This window comes from Delphinus delphis, chromosome 13 (genome assembly GCF_949987515.2).
Source record: "Delphinus delphis chromosome 13, mDelDel1.2, whole genome shotgun sequence".
Lineage (NCBI taxonomy): Eukaryota > Metazoa > Chordata > Mammalia > Artiodactyla > Delphinidae > Delphinus > Delphinus delphis.
Window position 1 is genome coordinate 30,697,726 of NC_082695.1, and position 17,530 is coordinate 30,715,255.

At 41.3% G+C, this 17,530-nt stretch overlaps 1 protein-coding gene across 2 annotated transcripts in view; it reads right to left on the reverse strand.

Annotated features, from left to right (window-relative positions):
• Positions 1-17,530, reverse strand: part of PTPRM (protein tyrosine phosphatase receptor type M) — a 745,004-nt gene that overhangs the window by 251,551 nt on the left and 475,923 nt on the right. For both annotated transcript variants that reach the window (XM_060028688.2, XM_060028687.2), the window contains exon 13: positions 17,370-17,406. In XM_060028688.2, coding sequence (XP_059884671.1) covers positions 17,370-17,406 — 37 coding nt within the window. The remainder of the gene's footprint in view (positions 1-17,369; positions 17,407-17,530) is intronic.

A 17,530-nucleotide genomic window follows, 5' to 3' on the forward strand; every position in this document is an offset into this window, starting at 1 on the left:
ATACAACACATAATAGAACAAAAAAGGGCAATGAATTACCAGTGACACTGCAGCCCATTAAAATGCATTCAGCTGCTGTTGCAGGAAGAAGAAAAACTTCCCCTCACTTTATATTCTTCTAGATGAAAAGGAAATTTTAGAATCCTCAAGCAACCCTTATAAGAGATGCTGAAATTCCAACCAAATTCTCCTCACATTAACTGCCCATGTTGGCCTCTGAAATGTATAGCACTGATACCCCGTTCCCTCTTTACTAAGAAAGGCCCAAGACAGGGCATGTGAATTGCTAATCCTCTGTGCTGATAGGATACTGCATTTGAAACAAGCCAGGACACCTAACTAGTTGGCAAATGGTAGGTCTTACTCAGCCACTATTTCCAATATATTGATTATCAGCTTCAATAAAGAGTTGGCATTTTAATTGATAAGGAAGCCTAAAGGAGGCATTTTCTTTGCTTAATTTTCACCCAAAATTCTCTCAAAACGTCCAATCGAAGCTCTATGACTCCATGACTGGGGCATAATAGGATAGTACGTTTAGAGCCCAACTGATTATAAGTTAACTTATTTCATTATGCACTTATCGTATTACAGAGTTCAAGAAACTGGTAAATTTGTTGAAGTGGGTTATTTATCGAACTGTTTTATGTTGGTCCTAACAAAGATGGTAGACAGAAGTTACACTTCCTTGAATCTCTTAACGCAGAGCTCATTACCCATCAAGCTCTCCAAGGAGATGAGAGGGTCTTCAATGTGAAGGATGAACGAGGGAAGCTTGCCTCCTAAAGTATGGACAGTGGATGCTCGTGGAGCAGCGCAGAGCACAGCCACAACAGCTAAGGGCTTCAGGGACTGAAATGCTGCGACTTATTTTAATCAGAACTGAACTGTACGCCCTTCCTGGAAGTGCCGGACAGGAGGCTAGCCATCGGAGGCCCATGGGACACTTGGTCACGTGACACTCTGTACCTCCTGGAGACCCAATCCTGACGGCGTGACAGTCAGGAGCCCCTCTCGGGGGGATATTATTTTAAAAAAGTGGTGTGGAAATTAGTTCACACCTTTAAGACCATTTTACCTTTTAGAAGTGAATTCATTCCATCGGAAAATGAGAGCTGGTCTCTGAGTACCTTTCACGTGCCCAGCTCTGAGTGGCAGGTTGTGGAAAGTATAAAGAGACATACAATACGGGCCCTGGAGTAGTAGATAAAACTATTTCCACACAGCAATGAAGAGTCTGAATGCTACAACTAAAAGATCCCGCACGCTGCAACTAAGAGCCAGTGCAGCCAGAATAAATATAATTAATTAATTTAAAAAAACCCCACCTATTTCCACACATATTTCATAGTAGACACAACCAACTATCTCCAGTACAACACTTTATGAGCCTAATGACTGAATTCTTTTTTTTTTAAACATCTGTATTGGAGTATAATTGTTTTAGTGTTAGTTTCTGCTGTATAACAAAGTGAATCACCTATACATATGCGTATATCCCCATATCTCCTCCCTCTTGTGTCTCCCTCCCACCCTCCCTATCCCACCCCTCTAGGTGGTCACAAAGCACTGAGCTGATCTCCCTGTGCTATGTGGCTGCTTCCCACTAGCTATCTATTTTACATTTGGTAGTATTTATAAATCCATGCCACTCTCTCACTTCGTCCCAGCTTACCCTTCCCCCTCCCTGTGTCCTCAAGTCCATTCTCTATGTCTGCATCTTTATTCCTGTCCTGCCCCTAGGTTCTTCAGGACCAATTTTTTTTTCTTTTTAGATTCCATATATATGTGTTAGCATATGGTATTTGTTTTTCTTTCCGACTTACTTCATTCTGGATGACAGACTCTAGGTCCATCCGCCTCACTACAAATAACTCAACTTCATTTCTTTTTATAGCTGAGTAATATTCCATTGCATATATGTGCTGCATCTTCTTTATCCATTCATCTGTCGATGGACGACTGAATTCTTGAAAGGGCAAAATATAACTGTCTGCAGCTAAAGGTGGTGGGACTTTATCTCAGTGAGCATATATTCAAGCAGGACTGCTGAGTTTTATTATCCTTTATGTTCTTTGCCACTTTTGATTCATACGCATACCCCGGTGAATACCGCCCAAAATAAATGCAGTGGTGATCTCGGGCAAGAGGCTGAATGAAACCATCCCACCTCCAAGGTACTCAACGTGTTGCTAAGACGTGTTGGAACCTGTCCCTTTAGTTTTCTATCATGTGTTCTTTCATGCTGATCGTAGATGATCAATAACCCAGGGCAGGGACTCAGACTGCATCAACTCCCTGGAATTTAGCTCTTCTATTTGCATCCACTCACTCTGTTCTTTTCCTCCAGGCTGGTGGATGATCTTCCATTTCTTAGGGTTTTATTTCAGTCTCTTGGCCTTTTTCACCTCTCCTCCAATGTTTCCAGTGCATCTGGGGTGTCTAGTGCAGACGTGAACCTGTCTGCCCCTCTTGCAAACACCTCAGTGCTTCCTACTGTTCTTGATCAAAGCCCGTACTGTAATTTACAGGGTCACGGTCGACCTCCTTTCACCTGTACAACCTGAGTGCTCACGCATCCTTCCAGCCACGGTGGCCGTTTTCCAATCCTTCATTCTTGCTCAAGCTACTTCCCAGCCTGGGGCCTTTGCACATGCTGTTCCTGCCACTGACTGAGCTACAGGTCAGTGAATAATCCTACCACCTTCACGCTGTAGCCAGTCCTTGGAGTTACACAATGTGGCTAAGACCTGCTTTCAGTTATGTCTTCATCTTACAGAGAACCTTGGGTCCACAGAAGGACAAACTCTGCCTCTCTGCATTTACCCTGCCCCAGATTACTGCTCACAAACAGCACCAAGGACCCACTGGCTGGGCCTGACAGGCGGAGGTGGAGAAGTGGACAGACGCAGTCTGGGACTGGGAGTAAAACAGATAACGTTGCTGTGAGTGGGTGGGCCTCTCTCCAAACAATTCAGTGAAAAGGAAACTTTTCTATGGCTCTGGCCAAAAGAAACGGCTTATTAAAACTGTGCTTTTGTAAATGGGTTGCAAAACCATGAGTCTATTTTATTTGCAATGGAAAGGTCGACTGAATTAGAAATATATACTATAAAGAAGAGACATATTTGGCAATTAACATAAAATCAGTCAAAAGTAGGCAAAATAAACCAATGTCAAAAGATTCTCACCTTCATTCAAAATTTGTTCAAAATCTACCTATCATAGTGAGGAAAGCTATAAAATACCTAGGAACAAATTTAACAAGGAAAAGCATCAACTGTGCAGTCACTCAGTAAATAATTTTGAACACCCTCTGGTAGAACAGGAGAGACAGACAAAGCCCTGCTCCCATCATATCCTAGGAGGGAGATACAGAGTCATCAGGGAACTTCCAAGAGAGGCAGAGTGACGGGCTGGCCGGTGGCCAGGGGGCCACCGGGCCATGGACTTCAGGGACCACGGTCTAGGGAGGTCTCCCGAGGAAGTGACACTTGTGCTGAACCTTGGTGCTGAGGAGCAGCTGGTGATGGGAAGGCGGGGGACAGAGCAAGTGCAAACAGCCGGCACAGGATCAGCTTGGTGATCTGGAGAAACAGAAGGAAGGTGGGCGCTGAGAGTGAGGGATGTGAGAGGAGGATCTGTGAGGCCGGGCTGGAGGGTGCAGCCCCTGCACTGTTGATGCCAAGCTCGGAATTTTATTCCGCGTGCCATGGGAAGCTCTTCGACGGCTTCTGAAGAGGAGTGATGGGGCCAGGCTTCGATTTCACACGCCAGGTCATCTGCGACGTGGACAATGAATGAGTAGGGAGTCGTGGAAGTGAGTCGGGGACCCGTCAAATGCCTGGGGGGTGGTGACCGTGGGAAGGTGAGATGTGGCTGAACTTGGAATTCCTTTTGGGGGGAGACTAGACAAAAATGACTTATATATTAAAAAAAAACCCTCCAGAATTGTATTAGAAGTCGTACGACAGGATCCGAATAAATGGAGGAATCTAGCGTATTTCCCACAGTGATGATGATGCATAAATTTAATAAGATTCCAAAGAGAATCTCGGTGGCATTTTGGGGACCTGGCTACCTTGTGGGCACTGGACCTTCTTGATGTCTAGGATTTATCAGAGCTCGGCAGACAGATTCCTGCCCTCAGGGAGCTTCTGTTCCAGGAGGGGAACAAAAACGGTAGAAACAGAACAAATAGGCACAAAGGTGATAAGTGCTGTGAAGAACAAGGACGTGGTAGTGGAAAGGGACAGACTGTGTCAGGGAGACACAGGGAGAGAGGCATCGGGGGGCTGCTCCCTTAGGAAGGCCAAGTGCTCAAGGCAGACCTCCCTGAGAAGGTGGGGTTTGAGCAAAGGCTGTAGGGGGTGAGGGGGTCAGGCAAGCGGGGATCTGGGGAGAAATGTTCCCAAACAGGGGAAGCTGGAGCGAGAGCCTGAAGGTGGGAGCTTGGTTGGTGTGTCTGAAGGACAACAGCGGGGACTGGTGTGGACGGAGGCAGAGGGAGGAGGGGGGAGGGGAGGGAAGCCGGTCATTCCAGGGCTTCTGGGCTGCTGGGAGGGCTGGTAAGTAGACGGAGAAGGATGAGGGCCGGGGGATTTCTGACAGAGAAAAGGAGAGAATTCTAGTTTCATCAGAAAATGTCTTAAAAGCCAGTGTCATCAAAAGGTGATGATAACACTGTAGGAAGAGACAAAGAGGCCCTTCGCGCAATCTACGTGTGAGATCTGAATACATGACATCACGGCCTTTCATTCCTGTGGGAAAGTAGTTGCTTATTTAATGATGAGACCAGCCTAACTGGTTGTTTCTCTGGGAAGAAGCTGGACCTCTGCCCTGGAAACACTTCAGGCCATCTCAGTGGTAACTTCTAGATGGATTCAAGAGTCAAAGAGAGAAAACACCCCAAATTCAGGGTCCTGGCTGGATAATCTGAGGGATGAGGAGACCTTCTCAGGCAGAACAAGCCCTGCAATGGCCGGCTGGGTGGACGCAGCCTCTGTCACCGCTCAGGCAGGGGACATCACTGTGGCCAAGGTGCAGACCTCGAGAATGTCTGCCTGTTTCTGCAGTTTCTCCAGCGACACTCGGAAGGACGGGAACAGGCGCCGAGAAAGCAGGCTGTGGGGTTTCCTCAGGAGTCAGTGAAGGAATGCAGTGGGGTGTCTCGAACAGAAGGTTGTCCGTGAACAATGGAGCCGCTTCCTTCCTCAGTGGAGACCTAGTTCACTGACTTCCGTGTGTTATATGTTACATTAAAAAAAAAAAAAAAGTCTGTTTGCTTTAAGAGCCACGTTGGGGCGAAAGAAATTCCTTGGGGTTTATTTCCTGCGAGCTTTGCCAATATACTGACAAAGATTCTTGCTGTGACCAAACTCTAGGTGGGCTCTTCTGAGCCCCTTTGACACAACAGAACATTTGTGTCCTGAGGACGATGCCCAGAAGAAGCTGGTCAAACGTCCTCACTTCCTTTCCCAGATGCCACCACTCCAATGAGTCCCTGCTGCTCACACGGGAAGGAGGGAGAAGGGACAGGATTCTCTCTGGGGCCAAACCCTAGTCACGCTCCTCTGGGTCCTCCTCTCCACCAGGCCCCCACCTGGGCCCACAGAGACTTGAACAAAGACGGACATAGTTTCTAACAGCTCAAGGCTGCATCCCTAGGCGACCCCAGACCCCCTGAGAAACTCAAGGCTGCCCAGAGAACGGATGCTGGTCCCAGCGACACCTGAGGACAGGGCCCTGGCTCCCAGCCTCTGTGGACAGGAGGACCTGACTTATTCCATAAGCACCAGTCAGCAAACCAGATGGTGTTACATAGACCAATGTTTCACTTCCCTGACCCTACTGAGCCCCCATCACCCCTTTCCCACCCCCTCATCCTTCCTGTAAAGGCCCAGTCACCTCTCAGCAAATCATACTGGAGTGCAGCGCGACCCTTACAGGTCAGCAGTTACTGAAAAAATCTGTTTTCGCCACTTTAGCTGATGTCGGGCTGTGTTTATCTTTATCGACACACACATCTCCTACACGTATCTTTTCCAAAACTTCAAACTTTATGTGGGAATAAGTGTTGGCTAGTTCTCTATTTTTTTAGTACTAATTATATCTAGCAAGTAATTCTACATGCTCTGATGTATCTGATTTGTACCTGAATCCCAGAAGTCACCTTGTTTATAAATACTCTACAATACAGATCTTATCATTTTAGATGTTTGTCTTAAGCAAAACAGATGATAAAAAGTACTTGTTGAAGAAAACCATTCTCCACAGCATCTCAGAGCTGGCTGGGGTTTTAAATCATAAATAGAAATATCAATATAAAATAAACAGCCTAGAGGTATTTATAAAGTGAAGTAAAAAAATCTTAAAGAGAAATTTCTAGCATGTGCAGCTTTTAATTTTCCTCCCAAAGCAGTTCTATATTATAGACAATTAATAACGAAACTGAGGGAATGAAGTAGAAAGAAGCATTTCCAGTTTCTAGAATTTTCTGTGTGCTCTCTTTAGAGTAGGAGTTTTGGGGTAAGACTGGACCATTAATTCAATTATATATTCTGTTCTTTCATAATCCCCTAACTATGGTGGTTTAGTAAATTGTTTTTTAAAACTGTGCATTACAACCCATTAGTGGGAAATGAAATTGATTCAGTAGGTAGCAACTAAATTTAAAAAAATGAAATAGAATAAGATACAACAGAATAGAACAGGTCGGAATGCAGCTTATTCACACAGAGCAGCATTGGCAGGACAGTTTCTAAATCTTTTGCTTCAGTTAAACATCTGTGTATGTGTATGTGTGTATGTTGGGTGGTGATGTATTCCTACTGTTGAATGAGGACAAAAACGTTTAAGAAACAGCCCCAGTGTGATGACAGGCCTGCTTATCAAATATACCAGCATCCTGCATCTGAGATTCATTCATTCAGTGAATTAAATTAGCCAACATTTATGGGCACTTTTGCTGTGTCTGACACGTTCCAGGTGCTGGGAGTCAGTCACCGGGTGCTTGCGTTCTCTGTTACAGAAGGGAGGAGGGTCCCATCTACCCCGAGGTGAACCGAACCAGCATGGATTACATTCTGGGACAACGGGATCTAGGCTGCAGAGAACTCACTGTCTTACCAAAGTTTCCTCTAAGTACAGCTTCCAATAGCATTTGTAGGGGCAAGATGTCAGCACAATTAAAACAAAACGGACCAGAAAATTGCTAGTCATTCAGAATGCATCCCTCGTGATTTCCTGTTGGCTTCCAGAAGGGCCTGTGTTGATCTAATAAACAATGGGTCACAGATGTGAAATGTTCAGAACTGTCCCACTGACCATTTTCTAAGTAACTCGACACGAAGAGAAAGATTTTGAAATACACGTCCTTTCCCCCCATTGTTACAAAGCTGTTGTCTCTTCTCAACTACGAAATGACAAGCATGATGGTCATTTTTCATTCATAAGAGCATGTGTGCGTTTAGGTTTTGGTGTCACTCATGCAAATATGTCTGATGCCAAGAGTCTGGGCAACCACACAAAGTAAACATATTTATGAGAGTTAGTAGCCCTTGACCCGGCACACAGAAGGTGCTCGATCAGTGCTCAATCAGAAGGTGCTACATGTCAATCGGCGACTGAATGAATGAAGACTCATGCTTGCAGTACAACTCAGGAATAAATCTATTTAAAAAAGACAGTGTTACTGCTATCCAAGTGGATGGCTGATGCAAACAGAAAATACAAAAGAAATATTACTTGAGCTTGAATTTATCTGGGTAAGAGTAACCATCACTAACAGCAGCAGGAAATACTGAAAAAAAGGACAAGAGTAGTTTTGTACTGGCTTTTCAGGCTTATTCTAACACTCCATCATTTTCATCCCTAATAAACCAAAGTAAATGGTGGTGATCACCTGCAGCCCTTAAAAGACAGCTGCCACATACTTCAGCTACGTATGCGTCCTCCACAGACTAGTTACAAAATAACAAGGTACGACAGATCTGAAAGCTTTGGGAAGGAGGCTGATTTATGAAGTGTCTTCTTAATCATGGGAGTTTTAGAGAGAACACTATATTCAGAAGTTTCTCTTACTTCATTCCTAGTGAACCACGTGCGGAATTTGAAAGCAGTGGGTTATGGGGAAAGTCTCAAAAGGGGCTATTTAACTATATTCCCTACAAGTACTCATTTTATGAGAGTGAGGCCAACCTATTTTTAATGTTTGCTGACAAGACTGGTACCAGCTCAGACGTAATGGGGCAGGGGTCAGACTTGCTGAAGATCCCAGATTACCTTCAAGGTGGACACAGAACCCTACGCAGAGTGCATGGGCCAGGCCCGAGACGTAAAGGTTTTAGAGGAGAGGACTTATGTAAGAAAGACACGATCCCTTAAGTACTTCAACTGTTGGGAGGAACACATCAGAAGTTCAGGATAAGAGAGTGTCTGCAACAACTGAACTTCAACCAGTAAAAGAAATATGCTTAAAAGGAACTTGAAAGCAAAGGCAGAACTGTTAGTAATAAGTTTATAGCTTTTAGGCCCTGAAACAGAGGGCTGAAAATATGTATGGAATTCCAGCTGAGAAAGAAGTAAAATTATCCTACAGTTCTTTACCTTAGAAAAAGCAGTCTATAATTTTCCTGAGTTCTCAGCTGCTTTATATTCCAAAATAATAAGCTCACGGAACAACTTAAACATTCATGAATTCTTACTATGAGTTAAGCTTTACTTTTTTTTCTTAAATGTTAGGGTATATGCCTTAATCTCATACACACAAAACAGTTGCAGGAGTGGAAATTCTACAGAATGCAGTTGCATGTTTCTTACTTGGCTTCCTCACGCCTATAACTCATGCAACAAACTACCATATTGGGGATGCCTCTGAAAGCAGAACTTGAGTCCTGCTCCTGTAACTGTGTTAGAAACCTTGACAATGGCTTGCTTCTCTTGCAGGACCAAAGCTGGTCTTCTGGCATTCTCTAACCACTCACCTTTGATATGCAGTAATGTACTGGATTCTTTTCCTATATAAGTTTATACGTTTGTCCATATACCTTTAGAGGCAGTTCAAATGGACAAGCTAACTTCTCTTGGTATAAAGAGGCACACAGTTCAATTCCACGACTCAAAGCCATTCAATTGTTTTAAAACTTCCCTAAATTATTCAGTGCATTTGACTTGCAGATGTGCCTCTGCTTGCTATAAACACTGTGCTTTGAAACAAGGATCTGTAAGGAATGCAGTCAGCTCTGCTCCAGTTGTAGGAACTTGAAAAGCTGAACAGCGTCACCCCAAACATCTTTGGGTGGCTTCACTTAACAACACTGGCAGATGAGCCTGTGGATTGTTAAATGGGTGTGCAAACTAGACCCTACAAGGTGAAAATAAACCCCTCACGTTCAGATCTCGACGCCTTTCTGGGTTAATCTGGATAACTGGGAAAACATCTTTACGTGTTTTGATTAAAATCCTCTTTGATGGCATTGCCATTGCAAATCCAGCAAATTTCATTCTGTATAACATTAGGCTAGAAAGGAACATACCGACAGACACACAGACAATGGGATCATGCAGCGGGGCTGTGCTGAATGCAGGGGTATACATGTGCACACAGAAGAGGCCGAGCACACCACTTAATTTAACGCGGGCACAGGTCTGTACCGAGAGTCGGAGACATCGTCAACAAGCCTTAAAGCGAAGGAGGAGATGTAGAGGGGAAACGAAGCCGAGAAAAATGAGCAGGAAATGGGCAAGATGACTCATCTATACTTGAAGGTCTGACCTGTCAGCTGGTCGTCGCCTGCAGCAGGGGCGATGCGAATGTGAGGTGTCGTAAGCTGAGTCACGATTATCGCAGCTATGGCAAAGGAAGATTCCCAGGTCAGCATGCATGAGGGAAGAAAAAGCCAGACTGAAGCTAGGCTAGCAAGGAGAATCTCCATCCGCATATCACATCATCTCAACTTTCTTCCAGCAACAACAAAAAGAGAAGGAAAAAGGAAAACAACCACAGCGAGCCGTTGAATTTTCTGAGTTTGTTTCCCTTAAACAGGCTTTCATCAGGCAGTTGGATTTCTAACCATGACACAGTTGCAAGCTTGGGCTGAGACTGTGGACAGATTGACTAAAGGGGGGAAAAAAAAGCAAAAAACAAGGATCTAGTTGGAACAGTGTTTTCAACTGCTCCTGAGAAGGGGGTAGAAAGATTCATTGCTAATTCTGATGAGCCAAACTTGAAGCTTTCAACGTGTAATAGGTTATTTAAAATTCTTCTGCTTAAGTCACAATATTTTCTCTTCTTGCTAAAATCACCTTTGTGAAGAATATTATCTTCCTTCACTAAAAACATTTTTATGTAGAGAAATTTCTCTGATAACTAAATTTCCTGTAGAGAATTTCCATTTAGGAATTTTATTTTGTCACATTCAGGGAATGAAAAAAAAATGCATCTCAAAACATCAGTTAAAAAAAAAAGACTAATCATTGCCTTTGCTATAGTTGTCATGGTTAACATGTGACCAGAGAAATGATTAAGATTCTTGAAGCAGACCAGGCGGGCTTCTTGGTTTGCCTGAACAGCTCAGCAGTTGAGTTTAAATGGTTAACATTCATGACACACAGATATTGAAAAAAAAAAAAAGAGAGAAAATTAAAATGTCAGTTCTAACATGATACAGCTGGAAAATGATGCAAAGAAAAAATATTGGAAAATTAAGGACAGGCTTACATGAAAGATGCCTAATTTACATGGAACAGCCTGGGTGCTATCAGAAATGTGGCAACAAGTAAGGAAAATAGATCATCTCCCATCTGCAGACAATTATAAACCCAAAACTGCTGGTACATAATAGTTTGAAATATCCCTTTGCACTGTTCAAACAGTGTTGCTCCTTGTAACCAGACAACAGAGGCAACTGGGTTTAAAAGTGGTATCATCATCTTTCATGTGTTACTAATGAAAACTTTTTAGTTTTGCTCAGTGAGATGAATAAACTAACAGTTTGGACAGAGAATGGAGAACTCCCAAGATATCACAAAGATAATTTTCTTCGTATGACACAGTATGCAAAATTGCATAATAAACTGTAAACAGTAAAATGTTATTTCTAAGACTCGTGACAAAGTTGGTACCAATTCCAAGTTTACGCACAGAACACTTGCTTGGTCATAGATACTCTTGTTCAACCAACATTCCTGTGCAGTTTTCCATTACTTACAGGAAAATTTGACCTACTCTACATCTGAGAAAAGTTACATTGTTTCTGTAAAAATAGAACATCTATCCCATACTGAAATTGGTAAACAATATGAACAAAAAGATATTTGAAAAGAGCTATGTCAGGCAGCCCTGTATTCACAACTCAAAAAGAAGACAAGTTATAAACTGAGGCTCAAAACTCAAATGGAAAAGTCCACAACAGGGATCAGGAAGGATTTCTATCTGATCTCTGTGTTCTGCCTTGTAAAGTGTTCCTTTGTGACAATTATTCTCGGTTACAAGGAAAAAACTTGATTTTGTTACAAATTACTGTAAAATAGGGGTCAGCTGGCCCACTGCCTGCTTTTGCAAATAAAGTTTTATTGGCAGAGTCATGTTCATTGTTCACCCATGATGACGGTGGCCCTTCCACAGCAAAGGCAGGGCTGAGGGCCTCTGATGGAGACAGTGTGGGTCGGGAAGCCTAAGATATTTATCATCTGCCCTTTACAGAACAACTTGCTGCACTATGTCTTAAAGTATCAAAAGAATGCATTATGAAAGAGAATATCGCTGAATTCCTAGGCTTTAAAGATGGCGTCTGGTGCTGATAAGCTTAGGGTCTCCTTTAGGTACAAAGGTGCGCACGGGAGAGTAAACATCACACCTGGTGTATCGGCTCCTAACCTGCCATTTCAGTTACAGGTGGTGGTATCTTCTGGAATTTGAAGACCCAGTATTTACCAAACTGGGTTTTATATGACTCTAGGGCTCCTTGAAAAATGAGTTTGGATCAAATAAATTTAGAAACTCTAGGGCTGAACAAAGTTAAACAGGTTTCCTTTCCTTGGGAACTTCTCGGGGGCCTTAATGCACTCATGATATACATTATGGAGACTTTCAGGTCGAGAAAAGGAAATATTTTCTCTACAAAATGCAGAGCGACAAACGCGTATCATATTTACGTTTCTATTTCTAAACCCATAGCTAAATGATAGCAGATTAGCATATATGAGCGGCCTTACTATATAATTTGTTTGCTTGTGTGTTGAATATGAGTAATTAAAAGGAATCTTAATTAGCTTTACATCTCGAACATTCTTTTCAGTTCTTTTTATCAGTGTACTTTCATTTTGTACCACTGTGGCCTAGAAAGGATGGCGTTTCTTTGAACAAAACAATGAACAGAAAAACAGTGTAGAGAAACTTCTCAAAGAGCCTAGTGATTAAAAAAAGAAACATTCACATTTCTGAATATAGTTAGAAATTGTATCAGCACAATAGAAATCCTTCAAAGTTTCCTGAAGGTCTCCCAGCAAAGCACATTGCCATACAAATGTAAGTTAAATAAAAGACTACACTTAAAAACAGTGGAGCATTTTTGCACAGAAAATTCACCTTAAAATATGACATTAGAATAATGGTTTTGTTTTCTTTTTCTTTAAGGTTTATATCTGACTACTATAATACTTTTGAAAATAATTTAGCATGTGGTTTTCATGCAGTTTTTGTCTTGATTTCTAGCTATACTGCTGTTAGTCAAATCAAAGCAAGGAGAGGAATAAGTTAATACATATGACATCCCCCCCCATAAACTAAAAACAAAGAAACAAACAAAAACCTCAAAACTTTTATGAACTCAAAATCCTCAAAATTTAAAAAGTGATATATTTATGTATCTATGTCTGGAAGTTTTAAAGATTACACCACGCCTAACGTAATAGGCACTTAAATTTTTTTTATCCTCTTAAATTTGTTGAGGCTTGTTTTGTGCCCTTGTATGTGGTCAATCCTAGAGAATGTTCCATGTGCACTTGAAAAGAATGTGTATTCTGGGTTTTTTTGGATGAAATGTCCTGAAAATATCAATTAACTCTAACTGTTCTATTGTATCATTTAGGATCTCTGTTGCCTTACTGATTTTCTGTCCCGAAGATCTGTCCATTGATGTGAGTGGGGTGTTAAAGTCTCCTACTATTATGTATTCCCACCAATTTCTCCATTTATGTCTGTTAGTATTTGTTTTATGTATTTGGGTGCTGCTATACTGGGTACATGTATGTTGACAAGTGTAACATCCTCTTCTTGTACTGATCCTTTTATCATTATGTAGTGTCCTTCTTTATCTTTCTTTATGGCCTTTGTTTTAGAGCCTGTTTTGTCTGATATGAGTATTGTGACCCCTGGTTTACTGTCATTTCCATTTGCATGAAATATCTTTTTCCATCCCCTCACTTTTGATCTACGTGTGTCCTCAAATATTTTTTTTAAATAAATGTATAACAAGAAAGCTCCCAAATGGCTATATTGTCAAGGAGAAACATAGCTGGCATCATGTCATGGAAAAAGTTATTTTATGGGAGATTAATGCAAAGTATACAGTTTAAACTGATTATTATATCAATTAGAATGACTATACCTCATTTAATACAAGAAATCTAATTTGCTAACAAGACAGATTTTTACTTTTAAGTGAAAGTAAAAGTTTCCTGTCAGTTTAGAATTGATCATCAACAAATTCTTTAGAATTGATCACTAACAAATTCTTCCAAAACTAGCAGAAAAGAGTTTCCACCCTACTAGTTACCGTAGGCAGCCATAAGGTATGTGAAAGTTAAGGAAAACATATACAAGCATTGCTAAGACATAGCTGGATCAAGTGGTGTTAAACAGAATTCAACTATAAAAATGTGAATGTGATTAAAAATCAAAATAAAAATTAGGAGAATCTAAAAATAGCTAAAAGCCATTCTATGTACTCCACCATAAAGATTAAAAAGAATCCTGTTGGGAGGGTAACCTCAAAACATCAAGTATATTGTCATCATATGCTGTCTTTCTTTTTTTATTTTTACAATTTAATTTATTTAGTTAGTTAATTTTTATAAATTTATTTATTTTATTTTTGGCTGCATCGGGTTTTCATTGCTGCGTGCGGGCTTTCTCTAGTTGCGGCGAGTGGGGGCTGCTCTTTGTTGCAGTGCATGGGCTTCTCATTGCAGTGGCTTCTCTTGTTGCAGAGCATGGGCTCTAGGCACGTGGGCTTTGGTAGTTGTGGCTTGCAGGCTCAGTAGTTGTGGCTCACGGGCCCTAGAGTGCAGGCTCAGTAGCTGTGGCACACGGGCTTAGTTGCTCCGTGGCATGTGGGATCTTCCCAGATCAGGGCTCGAACCTGTGTCCCGTGCATTGGCAGGCGGATTCTTAACTACCGCGCCACCAGGGAAGTCCTGTATGGTGTCTTTTTAACTCAAGAGATAGAACAGTCTGGGGTGAGTTTGCCTATAGCTAACCACATATACTTATGATGAATCTAGGTATATAAATTAAAGGAGGATACATAAAAATACAGGCAATCCCCCAACATATGGAGATATGTAATGACCCGCCTTAGGTATTTTCTGGTGTCCAATTTTTTATGAGGCTTTATATTTGAGATGATTAGAATCAAAATGTACCCTTGGAATATGATTAAAATAATCACTACATTAAATTTATAACTAGCATGAAATATATCTTTAAGAGACATATCCGTGTTTGAAATTACAAATTAGTTCCTTGTGGAAAAAAATCCACCTCCATACTTTCTCTATAAAGATACTTGTCAACAGTTGTTTCATGAGAACACTGAAATCTTTGTAAATTCAAAATGCTGCTCAGGAAAGTGGTTTAGTGTCTGCAAATTCAATTAAGCCACTATATTGTCAGCGCTAAGTGGCAAAAACAGTCAAGATGCTTGAATTCTTTTCAATTTCAAACATTTTTATGATATGGTACCAGTAACACTGTCAGACCTGCCTATTTCTCTGTTTTGATGAAGTCATCAAGATGGAATGGCTTCCTTCATTGCAAAATCAATTTTAGTATGAATAAGCAAAAAATTATCTGCTTATAAAGGTGATGAAACATTATACGGTGCTGTAAAGGAAGGTTGCTGAACCTGTACATATAGAAATTCATGAAATAAAATGGTACCAAACAGTGTAGTTTTCACCCAGCAGGAGACTATCTCCTGAGGTTCCCTCCTGTGCTGTGATTTTATGAATAGGAATGACAAAGTGAGGCAATGAAAATTAAAATTTGGTTCCCTCTTCCCCCCGAAAAGGTTATTTGGTTGGATAGAGTTTGTTGCTGTGTAAATGTTTGCAAATGACTCAGAAAATATGAGCAGAGAAATATTTAGTCAATCAGGTCATCTGACTGCCTCATCATCCTTTGGCGAATTGAAAAACAAATTACAATATTGATTAAATCTAGCTGATGATACAAGAAAACGATCCAAATCACCATCTAATTCAATCTATTGTGAAAACAGCAAACATCACATTTCCATATTTACTAGTGTTGTTTATATAATTATTTAACTCTGCACATGAACAGGATGGCAGATATTCTGTTGTTTCCAGAGTCAACTGGGTGGTGACTCAGTTCTAATAAAAAGGAGGACAGATACTTATATGCTGCAGAACTACGATTGGCCAGAGGTTCTGCTGGGTGAAAAGCCATGAGATACAGGGAAACACTGGTGTAGGAGGCCAAACGCTTGGGATCAAGCCTTGACACACAGATTATTAGCTGAGTGATCTTGGCAAGTCAATTCATCTCCCCAAATAATGCATTTTCTTTGTCTCAAAAATAAAAATAGCAATACATGTCTCCTTTCTCACAGTAACTTAGAAGAAATAAATGAGAACATACATATGAAAGTAATTTTAACTTTCAGCTGTGATGTGAAACGCAAGGCATTATGAATCAGGCACTCTGGAACTGGGTTTTCTGTTGAGACCTCAAGGGTCAGCAGAATTCAATAAAGCAATCCAAGCATGGGCCTTGATCGGAGGCCTGAGAACGTCGATACCTCATTCAAAGGCCTTATAATACTGTGATAATTAATAGTCAACAGCGAATTACAGTTTAGAAAACACATCAATATCTGTAATCTCATTTTTTTATTAATTTATCCCTACGAATAAAGGCTCTTAATCAGGTACAATATGATATAAAGAATTGAGTGTTTTAAAATCAATATAAGGAGATTCTTGGAAATAGAGCTATGAGCCCATGAGGACAAACAAAATACAAATAAGGTGAGTACCTCCCACAAGGCCTGGCATGTAACATGAAACCAAGAAATGTTTGCCAAGTTAATGGAATAAAAAGGTCATGTTTCTTCAAGAAGTAAGAATTCAATGAGAATTTTGAAAATGCTGATGGGCACCCATGATATATTCAAACTAAGCTGCCTGAACGTTAAACAGCAAAAACAAGATACGTTCATCCAACAGAACTTGTCAAGTGACGCCCTATGAGCTGACTAAATCTGGTGCTTTCTGCCTCCTTGCCGACCTTCCCAGGTTCAATCTCCCAGCACTTCCTCCCTGTCCTCGTGCTTCCTCCACTGATCTGGAAGAGTGCGTTTAACTACAAGTGTTAACGTACACTGCCTCGTTTTCCTGCAGCATCGGATGTTTCTCGCGGCATCTTCTCAAATACTTCCACATGGGATGGTAAGAGCACACTGCGAGGTTGACGAGATGACGTTACAGTACGTGTACACACACACACACACACACACACACACACACACACACACACACACAGCTGCACTCTCGTCTTTAGGAGGCCCTGTGTGGTGAGCTTATGCTGGTTCATCCTAATCTACCTTTCAACCTCCATCCCATTTTCTCAGGATTGTAACCAGGCCTGGGAAACACGAGGTCCACAATAACATCACCTGGTTCCTGGGTTCAAAGAGACACGCATCCCCAGTGAAAAAAGCCCACGCAGACTCTACAGATCTATTATAACTAGATAATTGCTTTAAAACAGCAGGAGGTATTTTACTATTATGCATCTGAACATTCATTAGACACAGTACTACTATGTAGGGTACTGTGGTTTATACCACAGTATAAACGAGATCATATAAAAATTAATTCTATTTTAATAGAAGTTTTAAAAAGGTAACCATTGAAAACTGCTTTGAAACACAGAAATGTGACTTCTCATTTAAAAGAAATACCTGTGTGAAACACAGTCAAATTTAACTGGCCTACAATCCTGGCACACACCTAGGAGCACACACTGATTTCAACGACATGAACATTTCAAGAAGTTCTGAAACGCCATCTAAACTCGTAAAGGACAGAAGACAGCAGAGCTTTGCACAATTTCAACCTACCTTTTGTGGCCACTTGGACACAGTCTATTTTGGTTTCCTGTGTTAAATAAAGAGGGGGAAAAAAATCACTATTCATGTTTTATGTGAGACAAATAAAATCTCTGCAGTTCTCTTTAAATACGGGTAAGGGAGGTTCTCATTGTTCCAAGTGTGGCATTAAC